This window comes from Cotesia typhae, unplaced genomic scaffold (assembly GCF_013202065.1).
Source record: "Cotesia typhae breed Kobodo isofemale line unplaced genomic scaffold, CoteBio_Ctyphae contig_5, whole genome shotgun sequence".
Lineage (NCBI taxonomy): Eukaryota > Metazoa > Arthropoda > Insecta > Hymenoptera > Braconidae > Cotesia > Cotesia typhae.
Window position 1 is genome coordinate 4,892,616 of NW_027423757.1, and position 22,487 is coordinate 4,915,102.

The 22,487-nt window shown below is 27.9% G+C and overlaps 1 protein-coding gene across 5 annotated transcripts in view; it reads left to right on the top strand.

The window, feature by feature from the left end:
• Positions 1–22,487, top strand: part of Ppn (proteoglycan-like sulfated glycoprotein papilin) — a 70,603-nt gene that overhangs the window by 956 nt on the left and 47,160 nt on the right. Inside the window, exon 1 of one of the 5 annotated variants that reach the window (XM_074248979.1) lies at positions 178–678. The exons of 1 other annotated variant lie outside the window; for it this stretch is intronic. In XM_074248979.1, coding sequence (XP_074105080.1) covers positions 656–678 — 23 coding nt within the window. In that variant the 5' untranslated portion in view covers positions 178–655. Of the gene's footprint in view, positions 1–177; positions 679–22,487 lie in introns of those variants that run through there. 3 more of the 5 variants (XM_074248976.1, XM_074248977.1, XM_074248974.1) reach the window with 3 other exon arrangements.

The following is a 22,487-nucleotide window of genomic DNA, read 5'->3' on the forward strand; positions in this document are numbered from 1 at the left end:
CCCTGAAGTATTAAATTTTCCTCCACTTAGGCTTCATACTAAATACAGTTCAGCTAAATTTTATCCGAATAATAATAATGATAATTAAAATTACGTACTCTGAAAATATCAAAGTTTACACATAGAAGCACTGATGGGAGGAGACCTAACTATTAAATATTTAGTACATAGTACATAGCGGTAGAGGTAATTAGCGCGATGGCAACAGTGTTCGTTGTTCGCCCTCAACTCTTTATCTGGAATTGTTACCAAAACCAAAAAGAGTAAAACCAAATAAAAGGAAGGAAGAAAGATTATAGTCTCATCTGTGTTTGGTGGTCCCTGACCGGTCGACGGTCGACGCAGCTTCTTAGCCTCCCGGCAGACAGAGGACGGCGCAGCTTCCCCATCGCGGCTACGGCACACTAAACTCGCTGGAGCTATTCTATTCGTTTTCAGTCAGTGTCCGACTCCCGTATGCGGAGGTGGTGTTCGCGCGCGCACCACATAACAAATCTCATTTCATAACATCGAATTGTGTATTATTTATCTCGAAAATATAAAAAATTAAAACCAATTTTGAAAAAAAAAAAAAAAAAAAAAAAACATTAAAAATAAGAAAAATAAACAACTGAGGAATTCCTTGTAGCTGCAGAGATCTGGCTCCAAGTCTGCAATGATCAACGTCCGCAACACGTGGTTCGTGAATATACATGTCATATATATTTTTTAAAAGTTTTAGTATTTATTTGTGTTACGCTTCTTTCCACAAGTGGTTGTTTTTTATTTTTAGTGAATTTACGACACACTTAATTTTTTTTTACTTTGTCATTATTTTTTTATTTAATTATTTACTAATTCAAATTAGCTCTTTGGCTTAATGAAGGGAACATTTTGTCTGCACTCTCGATGCGAATAGAATGCATTATTGAAATCAGATGATCACCGAACACATTAAAAAATCGTTTATTCGCATTAGCGATTGAGTATTTTACCCCCAGGTGACTATCGCGTGATTGCCTGTTCTTAGCTTCTTCCAACCGAGATTTTTAGATGATCGGAAATCCGTCTGTATCGTTAAGCTCTCTCACGAGGATCGGCTTCTCGTGACTCACGAGGTCTCCTTGGTCCCTGAAGAATGAGCGTGTCTGGATGCATATTTATATAAAATATAACCCTCGAAAAATTCTCCTCCAAGTCTGGTCCAAATAATCGTTAATTATTAATTACAACAAAGTTTAGGTGATAAAGAATTAATTGTGAAATTATGTAGTTTTTTATTTACTTAAATATTTACATCAACATACATTTTAGATACTCCGCGATACTTCACAATAATTCTGACCTTCGGTATTCGTTTTTTGTGGCTTAGAATGCTTTTTACACCTATGTACTAATTTTATCTTTTCTCAGAATATTGATAATACAACAAGGAAAAACAGGGGTAAAATGAGACACTATGAGATTTATAGTTAAGAAAAATGGAGTAAGGTAGCCATTTTACATCCACAGAAAAAAAAGTTTACTTGAACTAAGAAAATTAAAAGTAAAATTTTTCTTGAAATAAGAAACTTTCGTTCAACAAAATTTGATTTCGCTTGAGATTGTTATTATATTTATAAATATTTTTTCAAGTCCCAGAAATTTTATTTTCTAATCAAGAATTAATTTTGTTTGCATGCAACGTTGAATTTTTGTAAATAAAAAAATTTACATTTGAGTGTATGTTATTCAAAATATTTCTTCAAATTAGATCAAACAGAGCCGAAATGAAATAAAATTCCATGCTGAAATGAAACAAATTTTTCGAAGCAATTTCTAGAGTAGAGTCGGAATGCGAAAAAAAAATCAACAATTTCTAGCTTTAAAAATAAAAACTATCTTATTAATTAATCGAATGAAAAAAAAGTTTTTATCTAAAGTTTTACCTTAGTTTCTTTGCTTAAATTTAATTTGACCTTTAAAATAATATTTCAGTACCACAGTTTTCTTATCAATAGAACATTTCAATTTTACCTTATCAATTTCTCTTTTTCACGAGTAATTTATAAAAGGTTATAAAAATTAATGAAACGTATTTAATCTTTCATAAGATCTATTATACAAGTTGTATGGTATTAAGATGAATATTTATAGAGAATGATAGTTATTTTTAATCTTCTAATTGAAATAACTATGAAAATAATTTTTGTTTTAATGAATTCACTTATCAAATTTATTGATGCTATGTTTAAATTGAAATTTTAGAACAAAATTTTTTCATAAAGTGAATTTCAAACATTTGAAAACTAATAAACCATTATGCAGAAAATAATAAATTAATCATGCATAACTCTTATCTTCATAAGTTATAAGAATAAAAATAATCGTACTTGAATAACAAACAATGTAACCTGATAACCGAAGTCGGGAAATATCAAATTTACTCTTCCGATGAAAAAAAAGCAGAGAGCTTTGAGTATTCAATAAAAATGCTGTCAAAAAATAAAATAAAAATATTTTCGATCTAACCGGTTTAAACTACACAATAAAAGAAACGCTATTTAATTGCGCTGGAATGAGTTTTCGAACAGATACTGAAAAACTCGTATACTTGTGTATTGTCAGCGATACAGGAAGCGAAAATCCTACCAAATGCATACGACTAGGAACTAAACGGAGTCAAATTAAAAAGCCTGAAAAAATACGGGGGAGAGTTTTATATATATGTATATCTATATGTATCTACCCGATACTAACGCTCCTGTGGTGTTTCTATCCAGCACTATTATTTCTACTCGTTTTAATTGCATGTTTTTCTCTCAACTCCTGCTGTACTCTGGTACTAGGTCTCAGCACATACCGACCAGCACAAGTCGTCTAGTGAGCAGTGACGGTTTGGATAACACGTGTTTTACCAGCTTGTCGCTCTCCACACACCATTTGTCAGTTAAACGATGCAATGACATCGTTACCCACCCGCGATGCATTGATTCTTTTTCTGTAATTTATCTACTCAAAAAATCCATCTAAAGAAGTCTCGAGTAAAAAATTACGTTTATTATTTATTATATTATTTTAAATCGAGTTTATGACGTACAAGATTTATTTTCTCAACGTCTTAGGTCAAGTTTCCTTCGTATAAAGTAATTAATCATAAATATCTCAAGATCTCGGAAGATAATACAAGATTAAACGAGATTAAATTGAGAATAATGAATAAAAAACGTATATTTATCGTTACTCTAGTAGTTTAACATAAAAAATTAACGTTATACTTGTTACTCACCTGCTGAGAATAAAGAACTCGTTGTCATGGTTGTATTTTTTCATTTTTTTCTTATATATGTACGGTCTTCTGTTAACTAGCTGTGTAAGAATCTTGACAGGACAATGACTCATAGTGAACCCTTTTAAATATAAAGATGTCCCTTTATATTATGCAGCCTTTATCTTATTAGAATTATTGTTTTACTTTCATTTCTTATGTAATAAATTTTTTTTTGGTAACATTAATACTAAATCTTCTACAGGGAAATTATCTTATTACATTGTTTTTACCCATTATCTACAATTATCCATTAAACCGCGCAATGAGATGCGTTTTATTTACGGGTGAGAAATTGTATTATAATTTACTCAGTACTCAGCCAGATGTAGTTTAATTAACCAGATTTCTTTAAAATTTTATGATCTTCTAGAGATTTTTTTTTTTTTTTTTTACTGGAAAAATTTTTAAATGGACAAAAAAGGATGTGTTCGTAGAGACCGGAAAAACATTAAATTTTGAACCCAGTCAGTACAGATGTTAAATTTTGCTTCTGTTTATTCTGAAAATATTTAAATAACTAATATTTCATAGCTTAGTTATTCCCTATTGATTTTCGTGGAAAAAATAATTTTTCGACTTTACTTTTTACTGTTTACCCCTGAGTGCTCAATCGTACATTTTTATGTAAATTAAACTTCAATTAAAAATCATTCTTCAACTTACAAGTTCTCAAAATTCGTAATACTTATTACTTACATGTACTTTAGTACTTTCAGCCTGCGCAAAAAGGATCTGAAACCCTTTTTTCTCATCTCAAATAAACAAGTCACTTATCTTAAGAGGACCGGAGGACTGAAATATGCTCACGAGTGCTGGAAAGTAAGGCTTTTCAAAAAATAATATTCCAGTCAGTCGTCACTCAATCCCCATTTAGTGGGGTACAGAGGAACTTACGATGTGAGTTATGTGCTTATCATTTTCATATCTTAAAATACCAGGCGTACTCATATAATTCTAGTACATACTTCTCTATGGTTATTTCGGCGTAACGTAAGAGACGGAAGAGTAAAGGTAGAGGGTGAGCTGATATTTCTGTTTCATACTATTACTTTTATTATATGCATATAATATGTTTATGTATAAATATACGTATATAAATGGTATACTATACCGAGTTATTAGACTCACCCTCACTGAACACTTTATGAGGCGTTACTTTCTACTTAAAAAAAAAAAAAAAAAAAAAATACAGTCTAAGTGCTTAGCAGTAACTTTTTTCCAAATATTAACTGTCAACAACATGCGTAATATATTTACTCTTACGTAATATTATACGATATGCACACATTTTTGAGTAGATTTTCATCTTGTGTAATAAATATTATTATAATTATTAATAATAATAATAATAATAATAAATGAATAAAATGATTTGAGATGCGAAATAATTCAATTTAAACTCAACAAAGAAATGTAACAATCACACCTAAAGACATTTATTTATGTTGAATATAAATATAAGTATATATTTCTTCGAGGCACGTTTAGTTTCATTTAAAGAGCGATATGTTTCTAATAAATATATTATATACTGTATTTGTATATATGTAATATACAGCACTCAATGACGTTACAATTCAATTCCCATGTGATACTACGAGATATTTGAGTGTAGTGTGAGTGAGCGAGAAGACGAGAAGACCAGTGGGTCTACATGAACATGTGTGAAAACTTTTCCTTTGAGTTTGTAGTGGGAGGGTGAGGAGAAGAGAGTGAGTCCGTGACCCCGAAGCCTGAAGCCTACAGTACAGTATCCACTGCAACTGATCGTGTGTTTCACGGGAAACGCTTTTTGTCTATGCCGACGACTAAACTTCTATCCTCACATATGAGACATACTGATATTAAGAAAATATAATATTACGTCTTTACTCGGTTAAAGTTTACTCAGCCAGTCTCAGAATTTTCTCTATAATATCCCAGATATATTTCCGAACTTAATTTATCCTTTTCTTGACGCTTGATGGAAAAAATATTTTTTTTAATTCTGTTGCATTTATAATCCTTTTTCCCATTTCGTCTCGCAAACTTGTAAATTCCCTTATCCCACACTGGCTAATAATTATTCCTCCATTTCGTTTTATCCTAGTTGATAATAAAAGCTTCATTACCATTGATTGTTTGCTGTTCATTATTTATTTATTTTTTTTAATAATAATAATTTAATCAACTCATTTTTATTACTTATATTTCAATGTAAAATAGTCATATTATTGTTATTATTATTTATGTTACTCTGCAATAACATTTTCTATCAATTTAAATTAATAAATTGAATCCAAACATTCGTAATAAAAAATATCAAACAATAATCGAATAAATTCGATTGGATTTGATTTGCTACAAGAGAACAAATTTCTGTGGCAAGCAAGCTTTTTCAAGTGAAAGCAATTCGCTGAAAGGTATATCGGAATGAAATTTCGCATTCGATTGAAGAAAATGAAATTTGCAAGACTTCACATGTGAAACAGGGTAGTCAGTAGTACGGAGTAGAATACTGTTAAGAAATGAATACGAAATCCAATGAAAAACCTTTTTCACGCTTTTAGATGTTACAATTCGTAACGCCCTTGATTGAAGAAATAATTTATTCAATTGCTTAAATGCTGTTTTACTTTTTTAATTCTCTGAGAACTAACTTACATTATCATTATTAATATACAATTGAACTTGAAACAAAAGCAATAAATTATTCTTAGAAATAATTGAAATTATTAACATTAATGCTTTTCAAATTGAATTCTTATGAGGACAAATAATGAATTTAACAATGATGACATCGCTGGGAAGATATATACTGTGTGGTAATTTGTAAATATTATCATTAACCACGTAGATATTTATAGAACTATGCAGAATAGTGAACGCTAATACTATTGACGGAATGGTTATTTTATTTATCCAAAAATATTATCTATAAATCCGATTATATGGTTTTACTTATTTCATTTTAAGCTGAATAAATGTTTATGCTACTTGAGATTTTTATAATATAATATTTGGAGTCGACTCAATTACCAATTAAATTTTAATACTTTGATCAAGTTTTTCCAATTAACCCACCGTAAGCTTTGTCAGCTCAAGTACACGCGTAATTTAATTTTATTCGGTACACATGGTGTGTTGAACGAGTGTATAATGTCAAAAAAATTTCTATATAATTTTTTTGCTAAAACAGAGAGCTGAAAAAATAAACCTAGCTTAATATTTTTTTTTTTTTTTTTTTTTCCCAATTAACTCAACTTCAAATAGAAAAGATTGCTTTGATCTTCCTCGGGAATTAATTTAAATAAGTACAATAAATTTAATTTACTGAAAGTAATAAGATATATAATCTCTTCATCATGAGCTATATATGTAAAATAAAGTTATAAATTAGTGTAAAGGTAATAAATAATATTCAAAAAAATTTAATGGTTATTCTAAATAACGTTACATTATTTACTAAAGTTTTTCTCTTAATATTCTCAAATACAAAAATTAAAATTTTGAAGATTGTTGATTCATTATTATTTTTTTAGTTTAAAAACTTTTAAAAAAATTTTGATGTGCTTAAAAATAAGTCAAATTTAAAATTTTGAACTAATAAAAATTCATATCATTTTTTTTTTTTCAAAAAATTCCAGTATTTTTTAATTAAAATTAACATTAGATTATTTTTCACGTAAAAAAATGCTTTTATATTCTTAAGGATTAGTTTTATTATGCATCCATTTTCTATACTAATATTTTATAGTGCTCCAAATGTCACATAAATATCTGTTTAGTTCACTGTCATAATATTTTCACCTGTCTAATCATAACAATTATAAAAACTCCTCTTACCGAAAAAGAAAAGGTTACTTAATATCTTAAAATATAATAATAAAAATACAAACGTCAGTCTCAATTTCTTTTTTAATCACAATAAAAAATATAATTTCTTTACTTTTACTTTACTACATACGTATTTTATAAATATAAATATTTTTCTTGAAAGAAAAAAAAAAAAGAAAAAAAAATTATAAAAATTATAAAAATAGATCCGGTAGAAAATAAATATAAAAGATAAAAAAAAAAACTAAAAATCTAAATGAACTTACTACATACAGAAGTAATGAAGCAGTACACTTTTTATTGTAAAGCATTTTATGTTATGGTTGAAATAAAATATTAAATGAAAGAAAATACATTGGTTAACAGGGAACATGTGGCTGGTATATATATGGGTTTATATACATTCCATCGGGTTATCGGCAAGTCAAAGCTCAAAGTGGTAGGTCCGCCCTGAATATACGTCGTGAGGGCGTAGAGAATGAATCTGTACGTGGTCAAGAAAAAAACTAATAAAATAAAATAATTTTTTGTATCTGAAATTAAACCAGCTGTGTTCGTTGCAATAACTTGTAGTTCTTCAGGACTTTTATTTAGTTCTCAATTTTTATAATACTTTTGTTATTTATCAATCAAGTTTTATACATTTAATCAAACCTTTTTTATTGGTTCACATGCAATGCAGATGATTGATCAAAAATCAATTTTGTTTTTGCAGTTCTACAAATGAATTGATATATACCATTAGCATTAAGTATTACCGATTTATATTACGCATTATGTGTCATAAATATATTCATACATTAAATTTCCAAATAAATATGCACCAGTAATCGGATATGTATCATTGCGATATCCGGGGATTCATAAATTGATTTTATCATTTTAATCAATAAAAAATATAAATTGTTTAGTTGTTATTTTTTATTACCATTAATATGTTCACGAGACATAACAATTTTATTTATAAACACAACAAAAAATATTACTATTGAGTATAATTACTAAATTGTGATACACTTCTCACAAAAATTAAGGGAGCAGAAAAAAAATCCAAATTTTTGGGGGATTTTCAACAGGCTGTAACTTATACAAAAATGGTCGTACAGCAAAAAAAAAATGCAAATTGTAGCTCTAAGTGTTTTGTTTTTGGATCTGAGTTTGAAAATTTTTTTTTGAAAATATTTTTCAATTGCCAATCCTTGTAGAGAATTTATTCAAGTTTTTAAAACCAACCTCAAAATTTCTGTGCAATCATTGGTTGCTGAGATATTGGTAATCAAAGACAAAATGATCTTTTTCCATTCAAACATCGATATCTCAGCGAGAAATGCTCGTATCGAGATTTAAAAAAAACTAAATTAAATCTGAATAAACAAGCTATCCGGTCCATATGGAGGTTGAGTCGAAAAAATTTTTTCCACGTCCGTAGATTAAAAAAAAAAACCAAAAAAATTTCGAAAATTTTTTTTTCGGTGGTTTTCTTATGATTACTCGAAAAATATTTTCAAAAAAAAATTTTCAAACTCAGATCCAAAAACAAAACACTTAGAGCTACAATTTGCTTTTTTTTTGCTGTACGACCATTTTTGTATAAGTTACAGCCTGTTGAAAATCCCCCAAAAATTTGGATTTTTTTTCTGCTCCCTTAATTTTTGTGAGAAGTGTATATAAAAACAAAAACTCGAAAGATAACTTAAATAATGTTGGTAAAAAAAATATACATATATAGGATATGTTTTGACTTCAACAAAAAAATTTTTGGTGATAACATAATTATTGTATCGATAAATAATCTTGAATATGACTTGAGATGAAAAAAAAATTGAGTGACAGTAAATTAAAGCAAGTAAAATAATTTTAAAATATGATTAAAAAGTTTATAAAAAGTTTATAAAGTATTTATTGACAAAAAATAGAAAAATAAATCTGTGAAAAATTTTTAAAAATTATTTTTTAAACTTATTTAATAAAGAGAACAATTTGAAATTTTCCGCGTTTATATTACAAATTTTTCTAGACAAATCCGCATTAAATATCTATCTTTTCTCAACCATTGAAGACATAAATTATTAAGGAAATTGTCCAATAAAGTAGATAGTGGATCACATTCATATTTCCAAGTATCAAAATTGGAAAAATTTTTTGTAAATTTTTTTATGAGTAAAGTACAAGTTCTTTGAGGCGTGCAAAAGACAAAACCAAATTATCGAAGCCTCCATAGAAGTATTTACAATAGGCTAGTCACAAGTTGGACTAAAAATCAACAACCTGTTGCATCTTTTTCTCCCCTTGCTCGGTATGACCCGTCGATTGTATGAATTGTTGATTTCGCTTAAATTTTATTTATCTTCTTCGAGAAGCATAACAATATATATAAATTGAACTTGAGATTTATCTCTGTTTATCTTCGTTTCTAGTGTCCGTCACTGTTAAACTTCTTGCGAGTAGAGAGTGGCAACCTTCTCTAAAAACATTTTATTTCACTTAACTTATTCTGCACTCGATCTCTTTTACACTACAAACTCTTGAGATAGTTTTCCCTTCGTCGTAGTAACGTTTATAGCAAGTGAAGGCTTCACTTGCGCATGTTACCCTGATGGTACAAAAGCCTTAAACGTTGCACTCTGTTGCTCTCGGTTATTGTTGCTTCTTCATCGCACTACCGGCCCACCCGATGTATTTTTCTCACCACTTCCTTTCTCACTTCACTTCACAGCTACGTATGCTACTCGTATCCACTCTTACCAGCTTTTCACATCTTTCTTCTTATTCATTCTATTCTTCCACGTACATACTGTTTTTCTTTCTTGTACTATTCGCGCCCTCTACTCACACGTCACTCACTCATTCGCTTACCACCACCAATACACGTCATTTTTAAAGTCTCATAGTCTTCTTTTATTTTCATCCGTCGTGCTCTTTAGCTTCACGTCCACTTTACGTCTGTCTTTGTTTACAGTCTTACCATTTTCATTCTCTATTGCTTTTCCTCGTGAACAAAGATACTCATAGTGCTTCCTCTACCAGCTACTGATCTCTTGGTCTACGGTATTATTTAATAGAAGAGTGCAATCTTCATTTATTTCCAACTTACCTCGAGATTTCATTTCACGAAAAAATTGTCTTCAAATTTTTTTTTTTGTGTTGAGATAAGAGATAAGAAAAAACATGTGTTGGTAAAAGAACTCGGTTTTTATTACAACAGTTTTCCTTTTACGAAAAGTTGGTTTTTATTTATTTTTGTTATTAAATTACGGTTGTTAAAAATTATTACAAAATTTTCTTCTTCTCAAAAATTTTTATGTTACAGGTTATTAAAGTTATTTGTTAATTGAAGAAGAAAAAAAAATTCTTATCTACTCTGAAAAGCGCTTCTTCAAAAGAAGATAACCTGTCTTCTTTTCTTGAACTTGAACTCAAATTTTAATTAGTTCTTTGAGAATTAGTTTTTTCTGTGTAAGAAACATTGTTAGAAACTGCCATATCCTTGATAAAAAAAAAAAAAAAAAAAAAAAAACATTTTTATCAAGAAGAAATTTTTCTTTTAATAATATTTTCATTGAAATGAATCTTGATACCTGTTTGTCAGTCAAGGCAAGACAATTTCAGGCTAATGCAAATGATAGAATTCCTAAGGGCAGATTCTGGATGATTTCTGCTTGCTGTATTAGTTTCAGACTTCATTTGAATTTTACTAGAGTAGAATTTAAATATCTTTAGCCTCAAAATAACTAACTGAGTAATTAGTAATCAAACAACAATAAAAAAATAGGAGTGAATAAAAATATTGATTGAAAAAAATAGTTTCTCTGTTGAAAGAATATTGTAAAAAATTTTTTTTCATTTCTAAAGCTAAAAGAAATGAAGCTTGCAATTGACACCCAATCGAGTTAATATAGTTATAAATTGAAGATAACAAAAAAAAAAGTAGTAGATGACATAAGAATAAAGTAAGGTGGAAGAATTAAAATAGAAAGATATAGGATTTTGATTGTTCCAGGTGTCGGTTGTGGATATGGCACAGTAAAACCTGTTCTCATAGGAATGTCGAGGATCCTATTATAGTTTATAATACATATAATCCCTGGTGGCTTCCTTATTCAGCCTCGCTTTCGAGCTGGATAGTCTTCGTCGTCCCTATGACCAACATCTGGTTCAATGATTCATTCATTTCTTATACCCTCAAAACTCAATCCTTTTCTTCTCGCTCAAATTTCGTGGATAAACCCGTTTTAAATCGGCTTTTCATGCATATTGATCTCACACGTATATTTATAGAAGTTGACGAACGTTATAAGTTTTACATAATAATAATATAACTCCCATTTATTACTTAAAAACTAATATTTATTTTCCATTTATAGACTCTATAAATGATCACTTTTTATGTTTGTGGGAGATATAATATAAATAATTAAAAATTTTCTTTTATGTTAATATATATTTACTAGAGTAATCCAAATAAATATAAATCTAGGGCTGTCATTTTAGATGTGAAACCTACCGCATAAATCTGTCACAAACTGCTACATATCACGTGTCTGAATTATGTAGATTTAATATAAAAATCTGAGATTATATTGTCATATTACTTTTTATGGATAAATTACTCTCAGAGTATAAACAAATTTTTCAGCGTACATCACTCAAAAGTATGCTTCTATCAAGGAAATATCTTGTTATTCTAGCACTAATTTTTAAAAATTTAACTAAAGGGTATATATTAGTTCTTTGAATAATTTTCTTTGTGCTATATCATTTTTCTCAGTAATTTAGTTATATATACAAATTCTTAAATAAAGAATCTTCCTTATACTAAAATTATCAACTTTTAAGGTATTATTATTATTATTTTCTACAGACTAACATATTTATTAAATATCTTAGATTTAAGTGTAATTTAGTACCATTATAATATGTATAAAAGAAGTAATAGTAAAATAATACAAGAAGATCATAAAGACGAGAAGTCTCTTTCAGTAAAGCCCAAGGCGAATGTATCTTGTCATCTTATTATACTATTATATTTTCTTATTTATTATCATCACTGAATACAGAATTATTAATTATTTTTTTTCTTAGGAAAAATGTGACTTCAATCACGATATTTCATTTTAACGCTTGCTTATAATGAAGCATATTAATTTCAATTGATTAAGAATTATATCTTCTTTCAAGAATTTAAGTTAAATTGTAAATCAAATAGAAGTATTTTTCTTTTTTTTTAAATATCGATTAAATAATTAAGTGAGCAAAAAAAATTATTTTTTATATCTTAAAGTTGGATTAAAAAAACGAAAATTCAAATTTATCGAGATTCAAATTTTTTGCTTCAATAACACGTGTATAAAATTTATTTGATCAATCAAAATTTTGTCTCAACTCCAAAATGTCTTAAAATACCGAGTTTATAAATTTATTAATTTTTAATTTGAATTTTTGATTTCTTTCGTCGGTGTTAACGAATAAATGATTGAGTAATATGTTGATCTTGACCGTTAATAATATTATATCTCTCTTATATCAGTTAAGCAGACATAAATAAAGTTTTAAATTTAAGTCTCATATAAATATATATAGAATACATATAAATTTGCCGGCCTCTAAACATTTTCGGCATACCATTGTAATCTTCAATGTGGGTGTATAAGACGACTTAAGAGTCATAGACCTTACGGAGTATTTATAAACTTTTGGGTAACGCGATTATTCGTGTCATTTACACCCCCATCATGTATAAGTTTCCGCATTGTATTTACGTAAGCGATATATATTCGATAAAAAAGGCTCCGATATATAAACGTATATGTATGTAATCTAATTAAATGAATCGAAGAATTATTTTTAAACATGAAGCAATCCATTCTTATCTCGGTCAAAAATAAAATAGTTAGCTCCACGTCATGACAATATCGAGCTTTATTTGTACGCTAATAAAAAAGTAATGGTTTATTGATAAATGTAGATTATTGTGTTAGATACTTGTAAAAATGTGTCCCATCATTGGATCAGTAATTATCGATGATGGTGAAGCAGTTGACAAGGTGAATAAAACGAGTTTTCACGTTAATCTAGACGCAATCGCCGCTTCCGAGCTAATCTGTAATGAAATCTCTTTCGTTCCCACTTTATCGGTGTCTCTGTCACCCACACGTTCTCTCACTTTTTACCATCTCACTCGCGTTAACATTTTCAGGAGCACACGGACACAATATTCAAGAGATAACTGACGTTTATTATCCCACCAAAATGCCAGTGGATTCTGAAACTGTCGACGCATAAATGCGAATGTCGAGTGTACCAGATCATACATGATAAGTATCTCATTGCGGATTAATAATAGCGTGTTTCACAGATGCTCTGAATGTTAAATATGTATCTCTGTATCTACAGATACTGGGAAAACTCCGGCTGCTGTTCACTATTTTTTCATTCCAATAGTAAATCATAAAACCGTTTTAAAACTTTTTAATTGACTTTTTATTATTATAACAAACTACCGAAAAAGTTTTTGCATTTAAAAAGTATTAAATGTATGCCTGAAACGATTGTTCGTTAAGAAAAATGAATTTAAAAAAATTGGAACGTCCATCAAGCAACTATGTTGATACAATTTCAAAAAATCAATTGAATTTACTTTAACTTGTGTAAGATTTAATTATATTTTTTATTTTACACTATGTTTTGTATTTTAATTCACTTGAAGGATAGATTTGGTCGTAATCTTTATATCCAGAGATCGAAAATTTATTAGAAAAATAAAAAAATAAATGAAATCAACGTATTGAGGTTTATAAAAGTCTGTTTTTTTAAGATCCTCATTTTTCATATGAAACCTTTTTTCACCCTTACTCACTGTTATTTAAAAAATGGACAACCCTGTTTCCTCTTAAAAATCTTTCACCGCTTATTTTTTATAAATAAAGAAAACATTTCCAACTTTTTTTACGTTATTTTTCACCCTCTAAACTTTTTATCTAAATTTACCATGGTTTTTTATCGTCTACAAGATTTTGGCTAAAAACATATGTCTATTTTTTTATCATTAACCTCTCGAATGACTGATTTCTCAAAGTGTTTATTAATGACCAGGAGTTTCGGATGCTGGGGAAAATTCGTGTGTCTGAAAAAATTCCAACTATTAAAAAAAAAAAAAATAAATAGCCAATTTTCGACTTTTCACTAATTTTATTTTTGGTCTGAGTGAACTGGATGAGTAATAGATTAAAACAAAAAAAATTTTTTAGGCCAAAAAATTTCAATGTGCTTTGAATTATACGAACCGAAAGGATTTTATCTTAGAGACTTTATTTTTACATATGATTAGAATAATTTTTGCAATATAATGAAATTTTAAAATTCATTTAAATATATCACGAAATTTTTTCATTAATTAAAGTTGATTCAAAAATATAAATATGCTAATTGCCATTAAATTTGTTAAATATTATTGTCTGAATTAACAATTCTCTGCCATGTTTATTAAACACGTAACATTTTAATAACACATTAATATTTTATCAATGACAATTTATTCGAATACATAATTTATACTTTTATATCACATGTGGTTTGAAAGTAAATGAGTAATAATTATTTTATATTCCACTCTAACACAAGATAAATACAACAAATGCTTTTAATGAATTTATAATAACTAAATCCTAAACGAGGAAAATAATATTTATATAACTACAAATGTTACTATTAAAATTTAAATTAAAGTTTTTCTCTGTATTTATTTATCATAATTTTTTATGAAGACAAAAAAATTAATTACGAAAAAAAGACAATAATTATAAGCTCTTGAGTAGATATTACTGCAAAGTATCACACAAATATAGAATCTTTTAACTTTAATCACCGGAATTCTTTATTTACTACATAATTTAGGAATATGACTTTCCGCTTTTTTTTCACCGCTACTTCTATTATTATGCATATTTTATTTACATTTTTCAGCAACAAAAAAAAAAAAAAAAAAAAAAAAAGACGCGGTGCTTTTAAGTAAACCTGCAGTTAACAAATTGCCTTAAATCCACTCATTCTGGATATCGTCTTAGCTCAACAAATCATCGAGACACGGGTGAAGAGATTAAGTCGCGAGATAAGTATATAAGAAATAATTCGCGGAAAGGATGTGTTTTGTACACGTTAAATATAAACTTCGCGTGATATAATTTATGCCTGTGTTAACATGAGATTTGTCAACTTAATAAATTAAAAATTTTTTTTAATCAAATTTTTTTCAACTGTAAAAGTATATATCGCAAGCTTATCATTGTTTAAAAAATCGATGGAAACTTCTTATTAACAAATTGACTTATATTTGAGTATATTGTATCAATAAATAAATAAAATTGTTCAGTAGTAATTTTTTAATTTTTTTCAAATGATCTTGAAATTTTATCAGAGAATACGAAAATAAAGACTCTGTCAAAATTTATATGTTCTCATCTCTTTCAAAAAATATTGAATTCTGACCGAAATAAAAAAATTATAAACCAAGTTGTTTATATAAATAAGTAATAACTTTTAAAGTTAAAACTCCAAATTAATTAAAACTTAATTGCGTTATTTTTTATTCGTAAAATGAGAAATGAAAATTTTATAAGCTTTTCATTTTGAGATTCACTAATTAAGTTTCAAGATCATTAAAAAAAAATTGTCGATATTTTTGATAATCCTGAGTATACATATAGAACTTTTAATTTTTTTTAATCATTCCGAGAGGCCCTTCTCAATATAAAAGTAAATGATGACTATCGATATCTATTGGCATTATTGCTTAGACAAGAAAAATAAGTTGAGTAAAAACAAACTGATTTTTGATATGATTCAACATGTAAAATAAATAATAAATGAGATATTTACTATTCAACGCGGTATAATATATCACAGGATAAGCTTGATAAATCAGAATTGTATGATATAGAATTTGAATTGGTAGGGCGTATACGTCCGAATGTTAATGGCACTAGCAATTAATTCAATTGACGCGGTGGTGTGTGTCCTCTGTCCCAAGCGGCTGCAGCATCCGTGAAACACGCGCTTGCCTTTACTACTGGCAGGTGTATGAGACATTTGTGCATGAGTTGTGTGTCATCGCTACTGTCTCTATTAATTAGCGCCTCTATTACCAATACGTCCTTAATGAGCATCCACTCGCTGAATCGGCTATTGATCCTCTTCGTTCATTTATATTCAACATTTCTTTCATAGTAAAATTAAAAAAAAAAAACATTATTTTTTATTTTTTTTTTTTATCTTCATTACGCATATTCGGTACTCGACGAATGCCGAACTGTTAATTAGCTATTTTGAGTATGCAAAAAATAGGTAAAATTATTGATCTATTTTATTTAATTTCGAGTACTCAGTGCGCCAGCAATGTGTAATAACTTTCATAAATAATTAAACTATTAACAAAATTATTATCATTAATATTTATATTTAAGTTTATATTTGCAATCAACGAACTATACCAAATTTATGATCTATCAAATTCCGTGTAACCTTTTAGTGATATTAAATTTAAATGACTCATTTATTTTATTAACAAATTTACGGGAGTAATGTTAATTATTTTTTACGAGCAACCTTTAGTTATTACGTGTCTATTAAATTCAAAATATATGTGTTTGAGGGTGCACGAATTTTATGCTCCCACAGAAATATTTTTGGACATTTTTTGTTACCATAAAATCTATGATTGATAATAAATAATAAGTCATAATTATATATTTTGGGATGAATTTTAAAATTGTCTCAGTTTATGTTATTTTTTAATTGGAATTTTATATATTATAATAATTAATTATTTAGTTAAATCGTTAATTATATTTAAAACAATTCACTGAACTTTAAAAAACTTTTGCTAGTAAATAAATAAAAAAAAACATTGTCATCATTTAATATATGTAATTGAATCACAACAAACTTGAATCGTTAATTAAAAGTCGATTTTAAAACTTTTGACGTAAAATAATTTAACTTAATTATGATAATAAAACTGGCATTAAAAATTGACTTCCTTCTTAATAAAAGTACAAGTTCAGTACCCAGTAATGAAATAAAATAGAATTTAATTAATTCATAAGACTACTCTCGTAATAAAAATATTTTTCGACCATCATTTTTACAATAATTCTCTTTATAACTTTATCCGATAAAATTTTTCAGAATAATGGTTCTTAAAATTAGCAGACTAAGAGTTGGGAGCCTGTTTGAAAGCGATAACGTCAATGAATAGAATTTTTATTGCATACTAGCTAAATTAATCATCCGAGGAATGTTAAGAAAAATTTAATTTATAATATTATTATATTATCAATATTACATTTAAATTATCAGAAAAATGATTGACCTAATTATTTGAATTTATAATTACTGGTCAATCAATAAATTTCTTTAGTAAACATAAGATATTAGAGAGCTTTTTTTCAAATGAAACCCTCAGGGGTATGAAATTTATTGCCTAAAGCTGACTTGCAAAAATCAAAGATAAAAAAAAATATAGCAATTGAAAAAAAAAAATAAGCAATAGTCACGCACAATATTTTATAAGAAGAGAATTAGTAAAAATAACACGCAGTCAGTTGAGTAAGTACGAAATAACAAGTAGCTGTTTGGGGAAAAAATAACAAGGCGATTCGAATCTAGTAAGAAGGCGGTCGCGCTCAGCGATAAGAGTGGTTCGTTAAGAAGACGAGTAAAAACGTGACGTAGCCTAATCATATCCTTGATCCATGAACTAAGTACGTGGATTTCTCATCTGAAACAACTCATACGTACACATTCGATTTTATCGTCCTGTGAAACTTTGCGCGCCACCAAAATTATGGGTATAACGTTGTAATAACAAGCCGGGTACGAAAATACACCATCGAATGTATTAAACCAGTAACAACTCTCTTATTTGCACCATCAAACCTTCGATAATTTTATAAAATTTTTTTCATTTGAAATATAACGACAATTATCCTTGAAAACTCCATCAAAGAGTAATCTCTATATTTTAAAGGATAGATTGCACATCTCAAAGGTGAAGCGTTGAATTTCAACACTTCACACTTTGATTTCGGTCGCCGAGCTTAAGCAATTGCTTCACTCGCTTACAACTTTTATTAAAACGACTTCGTAAATTAAATGGTACAATGAACTTCAATTCAGAGTACAGAGAGTTTGACAGTTCTATTTCATATTTTTCATTTCTATTTCATATTATTGGTGACACATCTATAGATTGGCTTAATGGAAAAAAAAAAAAAAAAAAAAAAAATGAAAAGTACAAGGCGAAAAAGCGAAAACATATGACAGGAATTATTAAAGAAAAGATGAAATAAAATAAAATAGAATAAAATTGGTGAAGTAATACAGAAAAAGTTAGTGGAGTGTACAAGTAAAAGAGCCCATTTATCTCTGACCACTGCAGAGAAAGAGTTTTGTACCCGGAAGTACGAAATCTAAAATGTTGAAAGAACCACACGCTTCGCTGTTCTCGTATTAAATATATATATATATATATATATATAGAAGAAATGACAGAGATATAATTAAGATTTTGTGCTAAAAGAAGATTGACTCGTGCCTTTAACCTTGCCAGGATGATATGAATCATTTAAAAATATTAATTTCATAACAGTTTAAATGTAAAATAGCAGTTTGTATGTTTGATGGTGTTTGGTATGAGATATCTTGAATATAATTATAATTAATGATATAAAGAATCCTTTTTGTCTGCTCAATTTAGTAATACTTGGCTCAATTCGTCCAAGTATTTGAGAGAATTTAAGCTAACTTAGTTCATCGAGTTTCCTAAGTTTGGCTATTAATCAACCTACGTCGAGACTATGATCGGTTAGGATTCTATTAACTTGAATAGTGCTGAATATAAATTAATATTATGCTAAATTATATCCGTTTGTGGCGTTAATACATATGAGGGGCTTAATATTATTTAAAACTTGTAATGGTGAATTATTCATCACTATAGTTATATACAACTAATAATTAATAAGAATCAGTGCATAGTATACAGAATTATAAAAAGCTTCATGATTCACGGCAAAGTTTTTACTGTAAAAATATTCCATTCAATAACTTCTTTTAGCAATAAAAATTAATAATAAGCTGAATAGCGGGTAATAAAAATTTAATAAGTATTTTTAATTATATTTTCAGATCACATATGTGTCAGTAACTTTATTGTGAAGCTTTAATAAAGTTCTAGGTTATTGTTGCAATTTTTACCTTACAAAAATTTATTTAAAATAATAATTTTGACGATAAACATTTAGCGGTTAAAAAAAAAATAGGTATAGTTACGCATTTAAGTTATAAAAGAAAATAGTTATACAAGTACCTAGCAGGCTTCTAGAACTTGTCGCTAACGAATCTAATTTGACGCCTGCCTTTTTTTCACAAAGCCAGCTCTGGAATATGCTTACTCTACCTCTTCATTTTTAAGATTTTTTGTTTTTACTTTATTTTAATTGCAAAGAAGAGTACTTACAAACTTGGGAAAGCGATAACTTCTACTGCATTCTTTTAAACGCTCGTTAAACTTGGTTAAGTTTATATAAAAACTATTTTTCAGAAAGAAGCAAGTTTTAGATTTTGTCATAAACGATTACAAACATAAAAAAACACATAATAGAATCCGATTCTTTTTGGTTTTATCAAAAAAATAGTTGATATTTTTTTTATTCTCATCTTAATACTATTCAAAAATTTTCAACAACCTCAGGTCGTATAAAAAAATTTTTTTTTTAACGATCTTAAAATTTTGCTAAATAACAAAATAAAAAATACTTTTAAAATCTGGAAATTTATATTTTGTTACGCGAGCATTTTATCGACTAGCATGATACATAATTTTGGAGAAAATTTAACCCTCTAAAAAATAGATCTCTTATAAGTTTTAAGTAATAAGAAATAAAATGTGACGATACAAAGTATTAAATGGCAGTGAGGTACGTACATATACAAGTTTTTAAGTTTAATTGAAGATCAAGATGAAGAGGATGAGTTAAAGAGATGAGAAGCGCCACGCTGTCTGGTAAAACGAGACAGTGAGGCGGCATATATATAGTAGTTGGAATGCTCATGTGGTTTACTTGCACTTATTGCAATGCATCACAATCTCACTATAGTTATATAGATACATTTGTTCGTACGTGTACACACGTAGACATATACAAGAAAAAGAGTAATTTATTACATGTTAACTTTCGAAGGAATCTCATAAACTCTCTGAGGAAAACTAGTTTTGTCATGTTCCACATCACCCAACCTCAACAATATTTTAAATACTTTTATAATTTTGTAATTAGTTTTTTTTTATCCTCACATTTGAAAGACGCCAGATAGAATGGGTTTGTAAAAACTGCAAATAATATTACGGTATGGTATTTAATAAATAAATACATCCACATTGTAAGTTATTAAAGTGATCGAGGGTAAAGGTTTAGTATAAGTTTCAAGTTAATTAAATTAATGGAATAGAAGCGAATATGTAAATGATTCTTAATGAGGTATCATACAATAAAAAAAGCAATAAAAATGATTACAGTTTGGAGAGAAGATATCTCGATAATAACTATTTTCTTATGAGAAAATAAAAATAAAAATAAAAAGGAGAAGGAAGATATAAAGAAGGGTAATCAAGTGCAATTACGACATACCGAATACCAAGAGATAAAGATAGAGAGAATGGAGAACCAATCTGGTAAGCAACGTTTTGTCTGAAAAGCTAAAGTGGTTATATATATAAAGCCACGATCCTCCATAATATAACGATCATGTACAATCGGAAAATAAAATTATTAAACCAATGAACGCTTTACCTCCAATCTATATAATGTCATTATTTCTATTTTTCTTTATTTGTTCATTGTTAGTTTGGTAATTGTATACCCTCAAGGTACTTTCATTGTTCAGATGTGTGCTTCCAAAGTTTAAGCTGACCAATTAGTAAAGGTACAGATGCTGTGGAGCGAAAATTCGTTCGATCTTTCAAATATTCATTATAATGAATGGTGTTATTTTAATTTTTTCCCAACATCTGATGTTGATTCTCTGAATTATTTATCAACAATCAAAGTGAAAGAATATTTTATGTTGATTTAATTAATTTTTTTAATGCGAAGTTAACTATTCATTGACTTTAAATTAATTATCAAGTTTCAGAATAATTTTTTATGCAAAAAAAAAAAAAACTATTTTCAATTTTTTGTCAATAAAAATTTTTAATTTACTCAATATTTTTTATATAAAATTAATATTGAGTTATTGTTTCGATAGGAGCTCCTCCGTTTTTTTACAATAAAAAATTCGTAAAATCAACTTATTCAAGTTTTATTTTCATTTTATTCTTCGTTGCGGTGGATTTATGAATACAATTTGAAAAATTATAAAGAGTGTATATTTCGTTTACATTTTTCAATTTGAAAGTCAAATAATTACATATATTTTTCCTGTTTTTCATTGAATTTTTAAGGGATGAATTTGTAGAGTACTTTATTTTTTTTTTCTCAAAAAATAAAATTTTTAAGAAATAGTAAAAAAAAGATTTTGTATTTTTTATCAATTGTACAAAACTTTCCTTTTCTTTACGCTTTAAGTCAAATTTGAAGAAAAAAATTTTTTAGTAATGTTATGATTTATAATGAGATGCTCATTGTGATATATCGATAAGCTTAACGTAATAAAAATAGCATTAAACTATTCAAATATTCGAATTTTTGCTCTTCAATGCTGATTTTCAGTTAGCATAGTTAAGTCTTTTCAATATACATTCAACAATAACAACTTCGATATGTATGTACGAATGGCGCAGAAGAAACAAAGGGAAATAAAATATCGTCTCGATCTCTTCTCGGTAAACGTTCCAATTAAAACAAAAATAATGTCTTATTTTACCGGGTATCTCTTGTATATATCCTTTTCTCCATGTCTTTAGTCCGCGCAATGGCTAAATCTTATTTTCATTTTTATTGTTCGTATTATTATTTTCGTTTCGTTCTTACTGGTGGTTGTTCCATTCGACTGATATATCCAGGGATATAGTATGTTCTCTTTACCTTTACTTGTGGTAAACTTTGAAAGGCTTGCAGACAAATGATCCAAGAGAAGAGAAAAGAGTGAGAAGAGTATAATAGTGTGCTGAGGAATGGAACCTCGTCGTTGTCATGAGCGTTTTCAATGGATTAAATGAATGTCTTGATGAGCAAGACCGAGGTGTATAATCTCTCAACTCGTTAGTCGCCAACTATATATAATTATATATGATGATAGTCTTTTAAAAATTTAATCGCGACGATGATTTAATTTCACCATTAGCTAATTTGCTTATTATTTTTAATTGATTTCTCTCGTTAAA